Source organism: Nanorana parkeri, unplaced genomic scaffold (assembly GCF_000935625.1).
Source record: "Nanorana parkeri isolate BGI_ZX_2015 unplaced genomic scaffold, ASM93562v1 scaffold113, whole genome shotgun sequence".
In the NCBI taxonomy this organism is placed as follows: Eukaryota; Metazoa; Chordata; class Amphibia; order Anura; family Dicroglossidae; genus Nanorana; species Nanorana parkeri.
The window spans coordinates 951,345-974,037 of NW_017306381.1; the positions used below are offsets into that span (position 1 = coordinate 951,345).

Consider the following 22,693-nt stretch of genomic DNA (forward strand, 5'->3'; position numbering starts at 1 on the left):
CCTCCCCCTAACCCCCCCTCATGGCTTCCCTAACCCATCCACATCTAACCCAGGGGTAGGCAACTCCAGCTGTTGTGGAACTACAAGCCCCACGAGGCACTGCAAGACTTCCTTACATGCATGATTCCCAAAGGGATGCTGGGATTTGTAGTGAAAGCACAGCCCACCCCAGACCTAACCCCTCCTTGTGCCTAGCCAGAAAACACAAGACATTATCAGCTCACAATACTACAAGAGCACCAACACTGGGACATAGACCAAAAGTGATACCATAGCCAAGAGTGAGGTGATTTCAGCCTTCCACAAGGACAACAAGAGGCCCAGACTTGCCAAGTACAGATGAAGACCTCGTAGACTCATATTAAACATGGCAATGTAAGAAAATGACCAGCTGATATTCAGCAGTAGATGTATAAATCAGGGCAATCCACCACAAATACATAAAACTATTTGTTGAGCTCACATTCAATGAACACAATCCAGGACGCGGCAATTGGCTTTGAATGAGGATCTCAATCATTGCTGCACCATACTTAATATTTATATTTCTGAAATATGGTCCTTTCACAATATCATCTGTCTGCTTGCTGCTCCTGCAATCTAATCTTGCCAATAAAAACAGAGAAACATGGCTGCGTAGAATGGCCAGGAGCCCAGAAGGGTGACTACCAAAGCTGCTGATCCTGCGATCTGTGAATGTGGACTCCACATACCGGGGAGATGTAGACAGCGCTGGGAATGACATGTCAGCACTTCCTGGGCTAATGTCACAATTCACACCCTAGTCTTCCCATGAAGATAAAATGCCATACACATGCATGAGCACGGAAGGAAACTTCTTCTTCTGCTCCTCAAATCAGTTGTTTTCTTACATGCCACTGCAGGCAGGGAAGGGGCGGGATGCAGTGATGTCATTGACCTTATATGGCCATGTGTCATCACATGCATCATGCCCCTTTGTTTATGTGTAGCCGCGGGGCGGGGAATTCCCCTGCCCGGAGCTAATTGGGCGGGTGACCCCATGTCACCTTCGGGTACGGAGCAGCTCAGATTCAGGGATTGTTCACGCCATGTCCAGACCAGAACAGTTTGTTCCCGGAACAAAAAAGGCATCCCAATGGTATTTCTGGGCTATGTTCACACCAGCGCAGTCCGTTCCGGTCTAGACCAAAAAAAAAAAAATACTGCTTCTCTCATTTTCTCTGGTCTGGAATGCATCAAAAAATGCATGCAAACGCATTGGACTGTACCTAAAAGTCCATTTAAGCTAAAAAAAACCCGCACCAGAACGCGGCACAAATGCACTGCACTGTTTGCAGATCTACTCCGGACATCGTGTGAACATAGCCTCAGACCTTAGTATTTAAATTGTCACCTTCATCGTAGCTTATGTGACTGGGTGACAACGCAGGAACACATTTCAGAGACAGGGACAGAGTGCTGTTCCCCTAGGGCCTATTCACACCACATTCAGATCATCTCCATTCTTGACCAGATTGTTTCCGGACCCAAAATGCATCCTAATGCATCCCTATGCTATTTCTGGCCTCTGTTCACCCCAACACAGTCCAGACCAGACCAAAAAAATACTGCAGGTCTCATTTTGTCTAGTCTGGAATGCACTGGAACTGCGGGCAGGAAGTGCCTAAACAAAGACCTTCAAAAGGCAAAATTAACCGAGAATTATTATAATGAAACATGCTGAACATGACTGGGAACAAACAAAACATTTGACACATGTAAGCGCCTTCTATCAGATTTCAGTCAGTCATTGGGGGGGGTTGGCCACCATGTCAGTGTAAACACCTACAGGGTTATTCACAAAAGGATGAAGAGTTTGGAGGAGGCCGGAGAAGTGAGCAATCTAGGACAACATCACTGAACTGGAAAGTGAGCCGAATTGGAGAATTTTTCATAATCAGCTATTTTGGCCTAATTGGTTACTTCTCCGGCCTTCTCCAAACTCTTCACCCTTTTGTGAACAGACCTGTAAATCTTCACGCAGACAAAACAAACCATATAAAAGGTTATTTCAGTTCGCTACAACATCTGCACCAACTCAAGAGGAATGAGGAGGAGCGGCTGCCAGATTCAGATGGGCCCAAGAAATCCGTTTACATTCTATAACCACGCCTATAAGAAACATACAAATCCATCCACAGTACGTCTGGACGAAAGAAAGAAAAATCCTCAGCCCAAAAGGGGACGACCAAACATTTTATAATGAACTGATCAGGAGAAAAAAAAACACTGCATGTGAATGTGAATCCGTTTCAGATCAATCCCTCAGGTCACAATCAGTCAATGAACCAACCAATGCAAATGGCAAACACTTAGGGCCGGTTCACACCACAAAGACTGCGTTCCAGAGCGTTTGGCCTCTGCAACGCACCCCAGCAGGCTCCGTGCGTTGAGGGGTGGGAGAGGGACTCAAATGCGTGGCACATTAATGCCTGCGTTCCAGTCCAGTGCTATCTGCAAAAATAGTCCATGCAACATTTTTGCACTGGACCAGAACGCAGGCACTAATGTGCCAAGCGTTCGGGTGCGGGCAGGGGGGCATGGCTGCGGTGCCATTGACTTCAATGCACAGCCACCCCCCCTCCTGAACGCAGGGAGCCGGCCTGGTTGCCTTCCAGAGGCCGAATGAGCTGGAAAGCACTCTTTGGGTGTGAACCGGCCCTTTACACCCTTTGACTAAAACTCACATCAGCGTACAGCTCTGCTCTCACATTAGATAAACAAACATGTTATTCATTTACTTACAAATAAAGTTTATCTACTTCCTGGTCCACTATGGCACACATGATATAATGTGCCCAAGCATTGCATCCTGGGAAGGTTACATCACCAGAGCATTGCTGGGAAATCTCAGGAGATCTAAGGGAAAGGCATTTTCCTCCCCTGAGATGATGTGCATGGTCACATGTCTAGTCACATGTGCCAGAGTTCCAGGAAGTAATAGGAGAGCTGGTAATCTGTCCTTAGTAAACATGGCCACTGTCAGAAGACTGGGGAGGAAAAGAAATATAAAGATATGCAAAGAATACAAAGTGGCAATTATCTAGAAGTATGTGTGTGTAGATCGTCATTACTAAACATTTATAAAAGGTGCCTTTGTTGTTATTTTGAAGATAAGGGTGAAGTTCCTCCTTAGGGCGATCCGTGACCACGTGGCAATCGTGCATGAAACCGTGTGGCCATGGAATAGCACACCACTGCCGATCGCACTGGCGGTGCCAATTTTTTCTACTGTCACCCCAGTCGCGCCAGACAGATCACGCGGCTTCCGGCCACAATACCGCCTGTGCAATTGCGGTTCAAAAGACCACGCGGTGCGTGTTGCAAAATTAGCTACTTGTACTTTTTTTCAGTGATTGCCATGCGAATATAACTCCCTTTGAAATCAATGGGGATGCGTGGCAATCGCTGTGTGCAATCATGCACGATCACGCGTGTCTTGGGATCGCCAATATCTGAACCTAGCACTATTCATTCACAAGGTATGAAACCAATCTTCAGCTGAGCTCATCCAGTGTGATAACCTGACGTCCTAAAATAAAGTGACACTAAACTCAGGAGCGAAATCTTACAAATCCATTCAAGTACCTCAACTATGAACAACAAAGTATCTTATTTGTGTGTCACTCGGCTGTAGATCCTCCAATCATCTCTGAATTGGTGCTGACACTGTCCTTCCTTCTGGAGGGGGGCTACTTTTCTTCCCCATGGTCCCTGTGTGTGTTGTAAAGTAGTCACCGCTCCAAGCTCACTCCCGGGATGGACTACAATCTCATGTTTAGTTTACGTATTTGTATTGAGATTGTAGTCCATCCCGGGAGTGAGCTTGGAGCGGTGACTACTTTACAACACACACAGGGACCATGGGGAAGAAAAGTAGCCCCCTCCAGAAGGAAGGACAGTGTCAGCACCAATTCAGAGATGATTGGAGGATCTACAGCCAAGTGATACACAAATAAGATACATTGTTGTTCATAGTTGAGGTACTTGAATGGATTGGTAAGATTTCGCTCGTGAGTTGAGGCCCCGTTCACATTGAGCGGTTCTCAAATTGCGCGTTTGTTTGCGCGATATCGCGCAAATGCTTGCATTGAGCAAGCTTGAATCGCGGCTAAATCCGCTCCAAAAAGGGTCCTGCTGTAGCGACGCACGACCCGCGACAGCAGGACCCTTTGCCCCATTGAGAAGCATTGGAGAGCGATATCGCGCGGTAAATTGCCGCGATACCGCGGGAATTACCGCACGATAAATCACTCAATGTGAACGGGGCCTTAGTGTCACTTTATTTTAGGACGTCAGGTTATCACACTGGATGAGCTCAGCTGAAGATTGGTTTCATACCTTGTGAATGAATAGTGCTAGGTTCAGATATTGGCGATCCCAAGACACGCGTGATCGTGCATGATTGCACACAGCGATTGCTGAAAATTGGGTTCATACCTTGTGAATGAATAGTACGCATACAGGTCTCTGGTGGGGTCCTTTATACATTGTTTACTGACAACTGAAGGCGTTCCAAGGCCGAACTAAACAAACTTCTTCTGCTTTTCAATGCACTCCAGCCAAAGAACGCCGTCAGTCACCTCCACACGCCAGCACTTATCTTCCTCTTCCCTAAGGGGCGGTTCACACCATAATGGATTTGTAAGATTTCGCTCCTGAGTTTAGTGTCACTTTATTTTAGGACGTCAGGTTATCACACTGGATGAGCTCAGCTGAAGATTGGTTTCATACCTTGTGAATGAATAGTGCTAGGTTCAGATATTGGCGATCCCAAGACACGCGTGATCGTGCATGATTGCACACAGCGATTGCTGAAAATTGGGTTCATACCTTGTGAATGAATAGTACGCATACAGGTCTCTGGTGGGGTCCTTTATACATTGTTTACTGACAACTGAAGGCGTTCCAAGGCCGAACTAAACAAACTTCTTCTGCTTTTCAATGCACTCCAGCCAAAGAACGCCGTCAGTCACCTCCACACGCCAGCACTTATCTTCCTCTTCCCTAAGGGGCGGTTCACACCATATCCAGTGTGTTCCAGCGCGGCTCGTGCCTGGAACGCACTGGATGGCATAAAGCGAGCCTCCCACATTCTGGGGCGGGGTGGTGCGATTGCAAAAAAATAGTGCACGCCCCCCTCCCGCCCCAGAAACCTTTATGCGATTCCTATTACAATGCTGATGTTATAACAGGAGAGGATATGCTGGGACTTTACATCTCCTTTAAATGTATTAATATATATCCACATCCCCCCTGGCCCTTCTCTACAGGTAGTGAGAATCAGAGGATTCCGGACTTTCCAGTCAAAATCAGATTCAGTACGGGGCACAGGCAATCCAGAGACCACCGGTCTTAGGCCTAGATGGTAACCGGCCCTTTAAGAGGTCTTGTGCGGGTCCCCTGCGGGGCGTTCGGGGGCCTCACAGGAGACGTGCTTAAACACCTGCGGGGGAGTAACACACTTCTTAAAGGGCCAGCTACAGTCTAGGCCCAAGACCAGTGGTCTCTGAATTGCCTGTGTCCCGCCTGGGCCAGGGGTGGGCAAACTCCAGCCCTGCAACTGTTGCGGAACTACAAGTCCCATCAGGCATTGCAAGGCACTGACAGCCACGGGCGTGACTCCCGGAGGCAGATGCATGATGGGATTTGCAGTTTCATCACTATAATAGATATAACAGAAGGATAATGGTAACGGGACCCGTCACCACCCCACACAGGAAGTGTCTGGGGGGTAGGGAGGGGGGTTCCACTTCCTCTCCAGAAGACAGTATATATTATATATGGGTAATGGAGATATATAATAAATGATGATGATAGGTGGGGGATATTATTTTATAATAATAGATGGTGGGGGAGGGGAGGACATTATACAATAGGGGGGAGGCGACACTGACCCTCCACCACCCCGCACAGGAAGCGCCTGGCCCGGGGGATCTCCGGCTCCTCTCCGGTGTTGGGGGGCAGCTCCGCATTCAGAGGGGGGCTGGCTCCGGCCTGCTTGTCTTGCTCGGCGGCCCCGCTCGGTCCATCCTTCTGCACCATGGTGTGAGCGCAGTGCGCAGGCGCGGGATCCGGCTGGAACCGGTCACCTCACAGATCTCGCACAGCTCCCCCTTTCTTCTTCCTCCCTCACAGCGGCGGACACTCTGCTAAGGATTGCTGGCGGCTAAGGATTGTTGCTGGCGGCATGGAATGTGGTGTTCTTGCTCTGAGGACACATTGAGGGGTGTAGCTCGGAGGACGTCCATGTTCTATCACAGCGGCTGCTCTCCCAGGGTCTGTGGAAGCAATGGTTCTGTGTTCATTGTTCCGGCTGAATGAGATCTTCAATAATAAAATGGAATCTCCCAATGTGGAAACAAATCCCAATTGACATCATTGAACGGACGGCACCACCCCAAACATTCTTCTGCCTATGTGGATGATCCCCCAGCTGCCGAGACCTAGCACATGTGCACTTACCCCTCAGGGGACTGTCACCAACATATGTGTCACCTCCCAGCAGTCATTGCCCAGCATATGTGTATGTGCCATGCGCCCTTTACCCCCTTGGCATCCGATCCCTTAGGACAGTGGTGGCGAACCTTGGCACTCCAGCCGTGCCAAAACTACAAATCCCAACATGCATCTGCCTCTGGGAGTTATGTCAGTGGCTGTCAGTGCCTTGCAATGCCTCATGGGACTTGTAGTTCCAAAACAGCTGGAGTGCCAAGGTTCGCCACCACTGCCTTCGGATAATCCGTCACTTTTATTCAGTGCATCACCCCGAATATCGCTCTACTTCCCCACTGACTCGAGTCCAATAGTGATAACTGTCCCATTTTGCTGCCCCGTGTCCCCCAGTGCCACATCCACTGTTCCTGTACTCAATGTCACAGTCCCTGTTTATAACCTGCTTGAAGTTTGGTGTCTCCTGTTGGTCCCTTTAGATGTGCCCGCTTTTCCCTGTATTTACCGGTGCTGCAGACTTTTCCTATGCAATCCTCTGATTGGTTGACCATTTGCAGGCAGGTCTAAAGGGATGCCAGGGATGTGTTCTTTGATACAATTGCTATAAAGGTAAATGACCGAGCCGAGAGGTGCTCCCCATAAGGGTCTATTTAAAAAAAATACACAGGGCCCTTTGCCCTGTGCATATCTGCGAACGTTCATTTTGGGTGAATAATGCCAAAAATAATTGTTCTAAATATTTATTTATTTTCCAGTTACAATGTTTAGTTATGTAATACCATATTATGGCCACTAGATGGAGACGAGGATATACTGTTATCCCGTGCTCCTCGGCTCCATCTAGTGGCCATAATGTGGTATTACATGACAGTACTTTGTGACCAGACAAAAATACTGTATATTAAGAATTGTCATTTTTGGCAGATTTCTCTCCTCCCCTTTTTTCCCCCATTATCTCCTTTACACTTCACACACTCCTCTCCTGTACATACTGCCCCCTGTCATACCCTCCACACTCCTCTCCTGTACATACTGCCCCCTGTCATACCCTCCACACTCCTCTCCTGTACATACTGCCCCCTGTCATACCCTCCACACTCCTCTCCTGTACATACTGCCCCCTGTCATTCCATTAACATTATTCTTTAGCATGCAATGTACAGTTCTGCCCCCTAGGACACTTCTTTAGCATTCTTTGCTATCTCCCCACCTGAATGGGGCACACCTCTCCTTGTATATCTCTATGGGTAACCTGTGTCCATTGCACCTTTGTAACAGTGTGACCCACAAGGACTATAGTTATATATAATATAGTTATATAAAAGGAGCAGTCTGGGATCAGTATTTGCGTGTTTAATTATAATAAAATAGAAATAAAACTGACAGACTTTATTCCAATATCCGGCGTCTGGTGTACATCATACTATGTGCTGTAGATTATAATTCTGTGAAAATGTTTCTTGATATGTCCAAGTGAATGCAAAGCCCAAACTTTATATTTTAGTTTTGGATAATGTGAGGCAGGGTTAAACCCCCGTCAGGTTCTGCTGCTGAGTTCTCCCTTCGCTTCCTGTCCTGGAGATGCAACAGGAAATAAGAAGAAATGTCCCCAAAGCAAGCAGAATTCCTATTTTAAACAGTTCTTTCTTGGACAGGTATCCCCATTGGATAATTAAAAAGAAAACTTACCCATGCAGTGGGGCAACCCCTGCGCTGCAAGTGTTAAGGGCTCATTTTGTCTAGGGAGCTCAAATAAAGCAGATACACTCACCTGATCCTCGGTACCGCCGTGACTGGCACTGACCTATCTCCCCCTATGCTCCATGCAAGTCAATGGACATAGAACGTGATGATGTCATAGGTCCTTAGACCACCGGTGCTCAGGGGAGAAAAGTGGTCTAGACCACCGGTGCACAGGGGAGGTGCTGGGTCTAGCAGCCCGGCGTGACTGAGGATCAGGTGAGTATGTCTGCTTTATATAAAGGAGAATTATGGGGTCAGGGCTTTTCTCCATAGTTCTCCTTAGGCCCCGTTCACATTGAGCGGTTCGCAAATCGCATTTGCATTTTGCGCAATATCGCGCAAATGCTTGCATTGAGCAAGCTTGAATCGCGGCTAAATCCGCTCCAAAAAGGGTCCTGCTGTAACGACACACGACTCGCGACAGTAGGACCCTTTGCCCCATTGAGAAGCATTGGAGAGCGATATCGCGCGGTAAATTGCCGCGATATCGCGGGAATTACCGCACGATAAAACACTCAATGTGAACGGGGTCTTAGGGTAACGGGAGGACACAGACTAGCGTCTTCCCGTCACCCAAAGCTCAGTATACCGCGAGCTACGACTCGCGGTATACTGAGACGCCGCAGCCGGAGCGAATCCCGACAATGCTGTCTGGATCCGCCCAGCTGCGTGAGAGACAGCTGGCTCTGCCTATCTAGAGGCAGAGCCAGCTGTACCCTCCCCCGTCCGTTCCGCCAGTCAGCGCTGGAGGATCGGAGGGGGGAATCCAGACCCTCCCCTCGGAGTACGGCTCTCTGCACGGATAGATCGAGAAGTGAGCGAGTGACGGTATGTGTTCGCTCACCTCCCGATCTACTGAGCCGACCTGTGACAGTTTCATTGTCACAGGTCGGCTCAGATTATGAGGCTGAGTGAAAATCACTCACCTCATAATTCTCCTTTAAGCCCCCTAGACCAAAACACGCATTTAACCCTTCCAGTACAGGGATAGCCCCCGTGCAAGGGTAAGTTTTTTAAATTCCTGGGGTTCTCCTTTAACCCTAAGTGTACTCCAAACAGTCTCAACAAAGTGCCTTGTGCTGTAGTCACCAACCCATCGGCCCCCACAGGGTTATCCAGCACATATTGCAGCAAAAGGTGTCCCGCACCAAAGACTTAAAAAAGTGTTTTGTGTCGAAATGTCTATTATTTTCTATTAAAAAAAAAAAATCTGAAAAAATGGTGACAATTCTATCCCAATAAATGACTCTCACTCAAGTTAAAGCCTAAAATTTGGGAATTTCTGTTTTAGTGTCACCAGGACAAATAGAGGGGTGGCACAGGTGACAATAAACATCTTGACCGAGGGTCTAACCCCTCCCCAGACCTTCCAAAATTGAAATAAAGTTTGGCCTTTGCACACACTTTAAGGCCTGGTAATAATGATGACTTGACATATCTGTGATCAGGATGAGAATGTCTTGTAGAACGTTTGTTATGCAGAACTCAGCTCCAGAGCCCATTAATAAGGAGAAACCCAACATGCAAAGTAGCCAACAGCGACCAATAGGAATGCAGCTTGTAATAACCTGACATACACTAATGAACATGGAAAGTGATTGCTGACGGTTACTGCCCAGAACAATGTTCTTTGTACCGGTATACCATAAATTGTCATTCTAGTCTATGACACGTAGGACCTTGTGTACTGGACGTTCCTTTCATCCATGACAGATAATTAAAGTACAGCTAATGCTCCAAGGAGATAATTGTGTTTGATTCCAAGCTCCTGAAACCGCATTGTGTCATTTTTGGCTCTGAAATAAGGGAGCGACTGCTATGGCACAACCTGTCGTACCGATAAAGTAGGATTTACATACATAGAGGGATCTTCTAGTACAGGAACGAGTGCTCAGACCCTCGGATGAGCCCATATTCACCCCACATGTATATTCTTTCTTCATTGTATGCGGTCTCTTCCAACAGCTGCTGAAAAGTCAGTACGGGCCCATTTGCATCTTAGTGCTGTGTTGTGCTGTTGTGTTATGACAGCCCATTCATTTAAACATACCATACCAATGGACATGTACCATTTTTTTAAGACACAGTGCACCGCATCTCTTGTTCTGTTCCTTGTGGTGTGGGTGCATTGGGATGCCTGGTGTTGTTGGGGTGCAACACATGGGCATGTGTAGGGGAAAAGAGGCCCTAGATTTAGATGGTGCTTGGGTGCAACACATGGCACAGCAAGTTGCTGCAACACAATGGGCCCTAAGGGAGTGGTTCTCAACCTTTCTATTTGCCAAGTTGTGGTGACCCCCAACGGTAAAATTTAGGGATGACGCGGCTGCTGCAGCGACATCTGGAGGCGTGACGGGAGAACTGACACTGCTGCGCTAGGAGAGGGCTGAGGAGGACTCTCACCCAGCACAGCAGAAATCACACAGCAACCCACAGGTTGAGAACCACTGGCGTACGCCGTCAAAATGAAGAAAAAAAAAACCACCGTAGGAATGCATAGCTAGATTCCTATTGGCTATTTCACATTGCAATAGCCAATAGTAAACTAGCTATTACACCCCCACGGCTGCTGCCAATCACTAGAAGAGGACCTGATGGAGAACTTCAGGACCCCCTCTGCTGATTGGCAGCAGCATTGGGCGGGTGCAATAGCTAGTTTGCTAATGGCTATTGCAATGTGAAATAGCCAATAGGAATCTAGCTATGCATTCCTATGGTGTTTTTTTTTTCTGACTGACGGTGGGTCCCGATGTAAAAAAAAAAAAATCGCAGGGAAAGGTTTACTCTGCTCGGTTGAACAGAGTAAACCTTTCCAGGAGAAAGTGTTTCTCTCCCGGAAGGTCGAGAGCCGCTATATAATAGTGGGAGACTCCCAGGCGACCCCCAGCAAATCGTCATTCGACCCCCAACGTGGTCGCGACCCACAGGTTGAGAACCGCTGACCTAAGGGCTTATGTCTTCTATGTACACTTGAAAACCCCAAACACTACCACGCACTGCCTTACATAGAGCTGCTCTATGTTACACTGTGTTTCTGAAGAGCCCCATCCCAGAGATTTGAAAGGAAGAATGCAAGTCAGCTGACCATAATTCAGCATGCATGGATTGTTTTCATTGCATGGATGGACCTTATAGGAGGATTACATGGATTTTCTCAAACTTTTTCATGCACATGATATAATAATGACATGCATGACAAACCATCTGATGTGAATGAGCCCATATGAGGAGCTCCAGGTCTCCCATCACCATCCAAGACCATATAAGACAAGAGGACTTCCATCATTTCACTAAAACATTTTTATCATGAAATAGTCTCAGCCCATGGATGGCTTGTTTAAGGGACCAGTAAGCCCCCAATTATAGCATGCATGATATAAAGAGGCAATGAGAGTTATAACCTAAAATGGCTAATAATGTGGTTGAATTACATCTGTCCTTAGACAAGCAAATATTTATGTTGCTTCCATTCCCTGTATATGCCATGGGGTTTACTGTCACTGGAGTTGGGTTAGACCGTCATGCATAGTCCATAGCCACAAGAGGGCAATCACACCTGAAGGCTCAATCAACTGCTCAATGGCTTGTGCATGGCTGAACATGAATGGTCACACTGTAAACCTCTATGGAGGCAGATACCTCCAACCAATGTACCATAGGCCCAAAAAGCAATTGCACAAGGGGTTTAAACCAGGCCAAGAACGTTTCCTCCCAATAAGCATCTGCCAGCAACAACTGTAGGTGCTCCATAGACATTAGATCATCCCCCACTTTTACTGCCATTAAGCATCTGCCAGCAACAACTGTAGGTGCTCCATAGACATTAGATCATCCCCCACTTTTCCTGCCATTAGGCATCTGCCAGCAACACCTGTAGTTGCTCCATAGACATTAGGTCATCCCCTAGGGTTGCCGCCTGTCCATGTTTCACCCAAACAGTTCGGGTTTTGAATGCTGTGTCCGGGTTTCATGGCACCAGGAACCCGGACACAAGATGTCAGGCAGACAGGGGCAACCAAAATTAAGATAGGGGCTACTCCCCCCCCCCCCCCCCTGAAAATAGTCTCAGCTGTGTTATTTACATATTAATGGGTGGTGCCCATTACATATGACTAAGCCATTCTCCCAAAAGAATATGTCCGTGTGATGCTATAGTGTTCGGGTTTCGCTTGAAGAAAAGGTGGCAACCCTATCATCCCCCACTTTTCCTGCCATTACGCATCTGGCAGCAACAACTGTAGGTGCTCCATAGACATTAGATCATCTCCCATATTTCCTGCAATTAAGAATCTGCCAGCAGCAACTGTAGGTGCTCTATAGATATTAGATCATACCCCACTTTCCCTGCCAATAAGCATCTGCCAGCAACACCTGTAGGTGCTCCATAGACATTAGATCATACCCCACTTTCCCTGCCAATAAGCATCTGCCAGCAACAAGAGTAGGTGCTCGACAGACATGAGAGCATCTCCCAATCCCCATACTGGAGGTAAGTTATCTATAGTTCATTGGTACCCCAAAATGATTTGTTACAATCATAAAAGAAAGTCCTCTCTGCACAGTAAAGGGTTAATACTTGTCCCCCTGGTGCCCTTGCCACTGATACTTGCCTGGTCCCCCTCAGTGTGCGGTGGTTTCTTAAATTGGCCCCCCGACGTCACTACTTTATTCTGTAGTCATGTTAGTGGTGGCAGATGGAACCAGAGCATGCAGAGGGGGACCAGGCATTCCGACACTCCCAGAAGTGTCAGATGCTAAGGCTTTCTGAGGCAGCAGAGCTCCAGAAGACCATGGTTATCGGGGGACAGGGGTCAGTATTAACTGTTTACTTTGAAGGACGTATGGACTGACCTCTCCTCTTCCAGCATGCTAGAAAAAAAATCCATCCATAGGCACCTATAGTGCAGCCAAAACAGGGGCACTGGTACAAAGAAATTCCCTCTATATGAATAGATACCCTTCCTCAGCATACGGCCTCAGTATTGCAAAGGTGTTAGGTAACAAGTGAATTAAATAACAATAGAGACAGGTACTCTTTATAATAATTACATCTAAGTTCTACAACACAAAGGACAAGATATACGGGGCCAATTCATAGATTAAGACCAAGTAACAAGTGGATCTTTAGTGATCTATTAAAATGTAAAAAATAGAAAAATATATTTTAACACTACACATGTTATAAATATATAATATATATATATTCCTTTTTTATTATTACAAATCCTAATTATCCTCAACTTTCCTGCACTCGCTCATAGACATACTGTATATATAGGCCTATTAAATAATATTTATAAAAACACCAATGATGTGAAGTTACTCAAAACTACAATTTTTTTTTAAGTACTCCAAATAATGAAAGATGTGTGCTGATTGGTTGCAATGGGCTGGTTGCCCTTTGACTTAAGTGCGCATTCACTCATGATACAGTTATGCACAATTTCTGTTCAATCTTAAAGGGGTAACAAAGGACAAGATATACGGGGCCAATTCATAGATTAAGACCAAGTAACAAGTGGATCTTTAGTGATCTATTAAAATGTAAAAAATAGAAAAATATATTTTAACACTACACCTGTAATAAATATATAATATATATATATTCCTTTTTTATTATTACAAATCCTAATTATCCTCAACTTTCCTGCACTCGCTCATAGACATACTGTATATATAGGCCTATTAAATAATATTTATAAAAACACCAATGATGTGAAGTTACTCAAAACTACAATTTTTTTTTAAGTACTCCAAATAATGAAAGATGTGTGCTGATTGGTTGCAATGGGCTGGTTGCCCTTTGACTTAAGTGCGCATTCACTCATGATACAGTTATGCACAATTTCTGTTCAATCTTAAAGGGGTTTTCTGTAAATCCTTACAACGCCAACAGAGTTATTCAAGAGAAGAACTAATGATGATTGGCAAGGTGAAATGGCTTACAGGAACTAGTTTTCTGCTTGTAGTAATCAAATCAGTGACAGATGAATTCTGCTGGTCAGGGAGTGAGTTACTTCACCTTGCATTCCATCATTGGCCTTCGTGTTGCCTTACTCTCTAAACCCATAAAACAGGAAGTCGTGCAAACTTCTCATGTGCAGTGGTGGAAGTGGTCCTGCTTTAGACTGCAATAGTTAATTCAATACTTATGTACTCAGGACCGGATTTACTCTTTCTGCTGCCAAAAGGCCAGGTTCCTCAATGCGCCCCCCTACCCGCCAACCCCCCCATCAGCTGAAAATCTGGGTCTGAAAGTACGAATTGTGGCCGTCAGCGACTAGTCAATGTTAGGACAGAACGGAGAGTGGCAAGACTGGTACAAGACAACACAAGGGCAACAGCGCAGTGTCAGATTCCTTGCATCACCTTTCAACATCTCGTGGAGTCACGAGGCGGCCCAACGAAGTCATCTCGTGGCCCAACGAAGTACTGATGGGGTGGTCATAATAATCTGTTTAACAGAAAGCCATGCTGAGACAAACGCAGAGACTGACAATCCTGACTTCTCTTGAAAATTATAAGTACCTGGCTGTAGTGCTGATGGTAATGAATTCAACACCCCCCTACCCGCCAACCCCCCTACGGACAATGGCAGACCTGCAGGCCGCATACAAGTGGTCTCGGCAACATCGCCAGGCTCATTTGTACAGAACAAGCGGCGGCTTCACCGCTGTACATTTAGCTGCTTGCCCAAAGCAGGGCTAAATGTAGAAAACAACTACCCGCCTGGCACCCGGAACTGCATGTCCCGGGCATCGGGAGATAGGAATTCCACACCCCTGCTGCCCCTCTACTCCCTGCTGCCCCAAGGCCGGGCCTTGGTTGGCCTTGTAGGAAATCCGGCCCTGGATGTACTACTGCTAACAAGACTAACATATCACTGGTATGGACAATCTTTTGACCCACATTTCCTCTGCAGCAATAAGTTGAGCATGTTATTAAGCCGTATTGTCTGAAGAAGTGGCCCTCTAATGGATTTAAAGTAGAATACCTCTCTTAGCTTGATGAAGGATTCCTGATTGGAAATGTAGTACATTGACCTCAATGATTCATTTTTGTAGGCTACTTAAGAAACCAGCATTCTAGCCTTGCCCTGACCCGTTGACTGACCTGATTACACCCCTAACTTTGCCTGCTGTCAAAGCCTCATCTACTTTGTTACACAGTCTAGGGATGTCAAGTAAATCAGACATTTCTGTCAGGTACAAGAGAGGTTCTTCGAAGAGCTTGGTTTGTGTTTTCCATAGTTCCAAAATGTTTCAACACATATGACTGTTTTCAACGGTTCTCAGGGTTTTGGTCCACCATGCTTTCAATTCATTCCAACTGATCATAATCCATTTATCTCACTACATCAGAGAGTTGCTTCATAATTAGGTAGATGAGCACAATAATTTATGGATCAAGAAACCAGCTTTGTGTCCTCTTGCTGCTCATCTCTAAAGCCCAGGCTGTCTCCAGGGTAAGGTCCTCATTATTATGTACAGTATAGTTTTGGTGCAGGTCCATCACTTTGAGTCTACTCCATTTGTCCTGGTGGCACTTTCACTCCAGTTAATTCTACACTGTTACGCCGGCTGCCATTATCCAGGCCCTTAGACTTTTGGAAATCCCTGGCAATGTCCTCGAAAGTCCGGCCACGTGTCTCAGGAACTTTGAAGAACGTGTAGATGAAGAACAAAATCAGAAGTATCACGAAGATGAGGAAGACGTAGGGACCACATCCATCCTTTTTGAAAAGAGAAAGACAGTTAGTAGATTAGAGCAAAAAAAGAAAAAGAGTAACATAGTGTACACCAGTATGAGCTGTGACAACTGATCTACAGTAAAGGACATGAAGTGGAGATGCCAACATCTGCATCTCAAGAAAAATGCATTACCTTAGCAAATATGGCTGACTAAAATGATTATTACACTTCCCCTCAAGCCAAGTAGTATATAATCCCTTTCTACTTACCGCTGCATAGGGGAATAACATCCCAACAAGGAAGTTGGCTGTCCAGTTTGAGCAGCCCGATACGGCCATAGCTGCTGGTCGCGGACCTTGGCTGAAAAGCTCAGCCACGATGAACCAGGGGATAGGTCCTGGGCCAATCTCAAAGAAAGCCACAAACAGGTAGATGGCCGCAATGGACACATAACTCCACCCAAAGGACTGTTCCTAAAGAGACCAACAAAATGTGATTAGAGTTAGACACAGCAAAATGGGAAAGTATTAAGACGTGAACAGACTATAAGAGAAAAATAGTATTTTACCTAGGTCAGCTTGGCAAAAAAGGGAAGCAAGCCCATACAAAATATGAGGGATGAGCCAAAAATATGAGCATGGAAGAGTAAAACTGGGAAAAATGGTGCGATTTGGGGGAAAATCAGATTGTTTTATCAAAATTTGGCTATTTTACCCAAATGCCTTGGTGTCAAATGAGAGGGCAAAATTAAGGTTGCTTATGATGTGCAAAAGTCATTTAAATTACTGCTAATGCATAAGGAAGCTCCATTCAACTATCCAGAAGCTGTTCTTGTGCCAACAAATGGCCCCTTGTTACCTAGAAACATGATGTTATATACTGAGAAACAGTGGAACCCGTGTCCTAAAGCTAACCCCAAGGCTAACACTAAAGTTTACCCTAACCATTTATCAATACAGACACACGACCATCATGTCACTGCTGAGAGGTTGACCACATGACTTGAGCCAATTGATTTGTTTTCTAAGTGAACATGGCCTGAGCAGTCGGCATGGTGAAACTTCAGGATAACATTTTACCAAAGGTTAAACCAGTAATTTTGCTAAAAAAAATTGTTTAGGCTAAATCACACCACTCATCCGTAATCAATGGTGAAGTAAATTAAGAACTGGGATACATTTCCTAGAGGTAAGGGAGGCTATAACCGGAAACTGGGGTGATAATTTGTATACACCCGAGTAATGCATCATACACCATATGGGAAAAAAAATTAATTAATCTAGTGACAAAAATAACTTTTCAAAGAAAAACTGTAATTTGTACTTAGGTCTTCAGATGGGAGTGTGATAAACCCTCATGGTACGGGGAATATGGAGAAGAAGATGAAGTAGGATAGGAGAGATCTTCAGATGGGAGTGTGATAAGCTCTCATGGTACAGGGAATATGGAGAAGAAGATGAAGTAGGATAGGAGAGATCTTCAGATGGGAGTGTGATAATCCCTCATGGTACGGGGAATATGGAGAAAAAGCAGTAGGATAGGAGAGATCTTCAGATGGGAGTGTGATAAGCCCTCATGGTACGGGGAATATGGAGAAGAAGCATTAGGATAGGAGAGATCTTCAGATGAGAGTGTGATAAGCCCTCATGGTATGGGGAATATGGAGAAGATGAAGTAGGATAGGAGAGATCTTCAGATGGGAGTGTGATAAGCCCTCATGGTACGGGGAATATGGAGAAGAAGATGAAGTAGGATATGAGAGATCTTCAGATGGGAGGGTGATAAGCCCTCATGGTACAGAGAATATGGAGAAGAAGATGAAGTAGGATATGAGAGATCTTCAGACGGGAGTGTGATAAGCCCTCATGGTACGGGGAATATGGAGAAGAAGATGAAGTAGGATAGGAGAGATCTTTTAATTTAGAAATATAAAGTAGTTCTCACCGTAAGCTTAAGAGCAATTGTCATTAAGAGAGCGAATACGGCCATTCCACCGAGGCCGGTGAGGTGTAGTGTGCGCCGACCAGCCCGTTCTACAACCAACAGCTGAAAGAAAGAGGAGTCAAGAGTGTTTATTTGGCTATGCCTTTTGCGAGAATTCACATATTCAAAGTGAAATAGTAAAACCATTTTCTGATTTACCAACAAAAGAAGATCCAGGGGGCTTTTAAGGTGTCACATCCGGATAAACAGGTTGTAATCACATACAGAATATTCTTAATCAATGAATCAATGAAAAACCAATTGTTAACTATTGGTTTTTCATTAATTGATTAAGAATATTCCGTATGTGATTACAACCCGTATATCCGGATGTGACACCTTAAAAGGTTCTCTTTTGTTGGTATTCAATTATTTAGGGGTGTGGTGTCCTAATTTTCTTTAGTGGTTCAACCAATCTTGTATACATTTTCGGATTTAGAAATGGGAGCCATAAAAAGAAGATGCACCAAATAATGGTTCAATACGAAGCATTTGAAAGGAAAGATGCGACTAGTGCACCAAGTGTACGCACTAGGTTTTTATTGGTGTCTGGGTCCCCCACAGGGGAGATTCACCCTCCTATTTGTCCTGATGGCCATTGTCACCGGGACAGAAAATGATAGGAGATCCAACATTTTACAGTTGGCACCGTAGCAGGAAGTGAGGGGAAATCCTGCACTGGAGATACCTATTCCAGTGAAAACTTTCTTTACTTGGGGGAAATTTCCATTCACTTCCTCTTGTGTCTTACAAATGGGAAGGAAAATCTCTACTGTGGGAAACAGACTTAAAGAAAAATAACCTAACAGGAGTTTTAACCCTTCCCTTCTCTAGCCAAGATGTTAAAGTCAACAGGCAGAGTGTAATCAAGGCCGGATTTCCCACAAGGCCAATCGAGGCTAGACATGTGCGATTCGTTTCGTTACGAATCGAAATTCGTACGAATTTTCCTGAAATTCCGAATTTCGGAGCATCCGAAATCCGAATGGCAGTTCCGAATTATTCCGAATTTCGGATCCGAATTTCTTTGAAACAGGAACTAATATTACCCCTGTAAAATGTAAATGAGGTTGAACAACATGACAAGATTTTTTTTTTAATCCGAGATACGGATCCGCAAGGCTCGACATCGGGGCAGCAGGGTGTAAAGGGGCAGCAGGGGTGTGAAATTCCTATCTCCCGATGCCTGGGTCATGCAGTTCCAGGTGCCGGGCTGGTAGTTGTTTTCTACATTTAGCCCTGCTTTGGGCAAGCAGGGCTAAATGTACAGCGGGGATGTACAGTACAGTTTTGTACAAGTGATTTGGGCGATGTCGCCGAGATCACTTGTGTGCGGCCTGCGTACAGGGGGGTGCATTGGGGAACCTGGCCTTGGGGCAGCAGAGAGAGTAAATCCGGCCCTGAGTGTAATAGACTTACTGTCCTGAAGTCCTGCGGAGAAAACATATATTAGAGGATTGTACCATCGCAAACAGCTTATGGCCACTGAGTGGCATGTGTACCATACTCACCGATACAACGGTAAACACCACGTTCACAACACCAGCGCCGATGGTAGCAGCAATTGGATTGGGGACTTTGGCATTCTCAAAAATACTAGTAGAGTAATAGAAGATCTGCAAGGAGAAGAATATGCCTGCTATTTAATAGGAAAGTGCAGGATGTGCAATAAAATAGCAGCCTTCAAACTACACATTGCATTCGACCCTCCCCTAAGTTTCCTATGTACTCCAGGGAAAACTACAAAGGCTGGCAGCCCTGAGTGGAGGTATCCCTCATTCAGACATCAATCACAACCTGGACCTGCAGCCAATTACAATTGCTGAGCAATATATAAGTATTTGAATGCTCAGACTTGCGATCAGACCGCCTGGTAGAGGAAAGTCTTCCTATACTGAATTCCTTTGCAGCTCTGAGATATGTCATGTGAAATGTTGTGTTTTCAGCTCTGCTGACATGTTGTGTGTTCAGCTCTGCTGACATGTTGTGTATTCAACTCTGGTGAGATCTGTATTTAGCCCTATTGAGAAAATGCCCTAAAATCACTAAACTAGGGACATCCCTAGTTATTAGTATGTTTTCTTTCCAGGTCGAATGTAATTTCAGGAAAATACCACATTATGGCCACTAGATGGAGCTGAGGATAAATACTTTTTACCTATGCTCTTCAGATCTACCTGCTGGGCATAGTAGAAATAAATACTTATTTTTCTATGCTCCTCAGTTCCATCTAGTGGCCATAATGTGACCTGGAAAGAAAAGATACTAAGAAAGTTTGTTTTTGCCTCCATTTGTATCGAACGTATGTACATGCAGCTTTGCAGGATGAGTGTATTTGTGTATTGCACTTTCTTTAGCCCATAGGAAACTGTTCCTACCATGAAAAGGCTATTTCATTGTGTTTGTCTGCCAGCCCAAATGTTACCAGTCCTCCTAATTCCGCCCTAAACAGTCACCCTGGCTCGCTCTGCCCTCTCTTCTGTATTAGTTGGACCTGCCTGCATAGTAAGAGGTAGCTAGAGGAAGCTGAGAAAAGACTCAGATAAAAGACAGCCAGGTTAGTTACGCACTGCATTGATCCCGGACAGTTGCTGTGACAGTTGCAGGACGATGGCGATAATGATGGGCTGGCGGTACTGCGCGGAGCGGAATAATTCAATAAAGGACACGGGTTTCTCCTGCGCCATCAGTTCGCCTTCCTTCTTCATTTCTGCAATTTCACCGGCCACATTTCGGGATGCTCGAATCTTCTGTAAGACTAACAACAGATATTGTGTAAAACACAATGGGGAGTCACTAGGGCTCAGAAATAACACAAGTCAGTTATAATAGGGTAATATAGCCAAGGGACCAAGAGTTGTGACCTTTCAGGGGCCCACACCTTTCACATAGACAGTCAATGGTCCATTTACAGTCATTCACAACAGGGAAATTAAAACCCAACTCCGGGCCAACAACTAAATGGACAGCTGAAATACATATTTTGGAGTTGCAAATTTCAACACTATCCTGAGATTTATACAGCTCCACCAGACAGGAGACCCAGGTTGGTGACCTGACACAGGAAGTGAGAGGAAATCTCACAAAAGTTAGAGGAACTTCCCCTTTAGATAGTTGTCACTGGAACAGCTGCCCCCCATTTGAAGGTTTCCCCTCTATTAATGCAACAGTAAAGGCTGTAAACATTTTGGGTTCTCAGGGCCAAGCCTCCCATGAGGCCAACTGAGGCAGCTGCTTTAGGTGGCACTCATGGTGGATGCCCAATTAGTGTAACATTTTGGGTCCTCAGGGCCATGCCTCCCATGAGGCCAACTGAGGCAGCTGCTTAAGGTGGCACTCATGGTGGATGCCCAGTAAGTGTAACATTTTGGGTCCTAAGGGCCAAGCCTCACATGAGGCCAAGTGAGGCAGCTGCTTTAGGTGGCACTCATGGTGGATGCCAAATAAGTGTAACATTTTGGGTCCTAAGGGCCAAGCCTCACATGAGGCCAAGTGAGGCAGCTGCTTTAGGTGGCACTCATGGTGGATGCCCAATTAGTGTAACATTTTGGATCTTCAGGGCCAAGCCTCCTATAAAGACCAACTGAGGTAGCTGCTTTAGGTGGCACTCATGGTGGATGCCCAATTAGTAGATAAGAGAGTGAAAAAAGGTCTAGGGTAGGAATGTACTTTGAGATACATTCGGTGGGATAAGGGGAGCAGCAGTCAAGACTTTGAACCCTGACTTCATAGGCCCCCGGGACAGTTAGCCCCTGTAATATTATGAACTGCACAGTACTCACTTTCTTCAGCTTTGTCAGTTTCCTTCTTGATGATCAGCAGGTAGCGGGGGCTTTCAGGACAGAATGGCAGCATGATACACTGGATGATCGCCAGGAGGACGGTAAAACCCAACAGCAAGGGCCATAAGGTCACTGAACCCAGGATGACGTCAAGACCAAAAATCTGGAAACAGCAGCAAGGAACCGGTGTCAGTTAAAAGGGGAATAACACATATTCATCATAGGAAAAGCTTAGTTAGAACCCTGCTCTACCATGACTGTGGGCCTGCCCAGCACCGTACAGTTTTATGAGACCTTCACATTCGCACCATCCGCTTCAGTGGAAAGCCAGTTGAATAAAGTGACAGTAGGAAATGACGGTTGGTGCTTTCAATTAGCAATCACAGTACACATAGGTGAGCCCTGCACCGGAATAAGGCACCAACAAGAAACAAACCAAAGTAAGGAAATGTGTCATGTGGCAACAATAAGTGGTTTGGTTTTTTGGTGCTATATACTATATAGGATACATATGAACCGTATTCTGGAATTTTCATTAACCCTAAAATGTACTACCCTTACTAAGATATACGTAAATATACCATTACAAATGTTTTGTTATATTTGTTCTGTATCTGTATACCTGTTGATCCTGTTTTTTATGCTCCCCTGTCAAATCCCAAAATGACAACATTACAGTTGTGTCCCACACACCTCTTTTCATGTGCTCACCTGTGCTATCAATATGCCAACCACGATGCCCAGTTGGTTGAGGGTCCCTAGAGCTCCTCGGTAATCGGTGGGCGCCAGTTCCCCAATGTACATCGGCACTAGACCAGTGCAGAACCCGGAGAAAATTCCAATAATGAATCTCCCAATAATTAGCATCTCCAACGACCAGGCGATCTTAGAAAGCGCCATGAGGGCTCCTCCCACCAGAGCAAAAACATTGACCAGTAGCATGGCATTCCTCCTGGAAGAGGGCAGATGAGAACATTGGTTATATTGCCTGGAATTCAGAACCATTTTCTTGAACAAAAG

At 45.5% G+C, this 22,693-nt stretch overlaps 2 protein-coding genes across 2 annotated transcripts in view; both read right to left on the reverse strand.

Annotated features, from left to right (window-relative positions):
• MGEA5 (meningioma expressed antigen 5 (hyaluronidase)) overlaps positions 1–20,360 on the reverse strand; it is a 54,470-nt gene extending 34,110 nt beyond the window's left edge. Inside the window, exons 1-2 of the mRNA XM_018553210.1 lie at positions 20,348–20,360; positions 5,919–6,144 (exon numbers count right to left, since the gene is read on the reverse strand). Of these exons, the coding sequence (XP_018408712.1) occupies positions 5,919–6,066 (148 nt within the window). The 5' untranslated portion in view covers positions 6,067–6,144; positions 20,348–20,360. The remainder of the gene's footprint in view (positions 1–5,918; positions 6,145–20,347) is intronic.
• Positions 15,483–22,693, reverse strand: part of LOC108784410 (solute carrier family 2, facilitated glucose transporter member 3-like) — an 18,801-nt gene continuing 11,590 nt past the window's right edge. The window contains exons 3-10 of the mRNA XM_018553211.1: positions 22,689–22,693; positions 22,385–22,625; positions 21,674–21,836; positions 20,462–20,649; positions 19,403–19,507; positions 17,853–17,954; positions 16,178–16,381; positions 15,483–15,949 (exon numbers count right to left, since the gene is read on the reverse strand). The exon at positions 22,689–22,693 is cut by the window's right edge and continues 156 nt beyond it. Coding sequence (XP_018408713.1) covers positions 15,740–15,949; positions 16,178–16,381; positions 17,853–17,954; positions 19,403–19,507; positions 20,462–20,649; positions 21,674–21,836; positions 22,385–22,625; positions 22,689–22,693 — 1,218 coding nt within the window. The 3' untranslated portion in view covers positions 15,483–15,739. The remainder of the gene's footprint in view (positions 15,950–16,177; positions 16,382–17,852; positions 17,955–19,402; positions 19,508–20,461; positions 20,650–21,673; positions 21,837–22,384; positions 22,626–22,688) is intronic.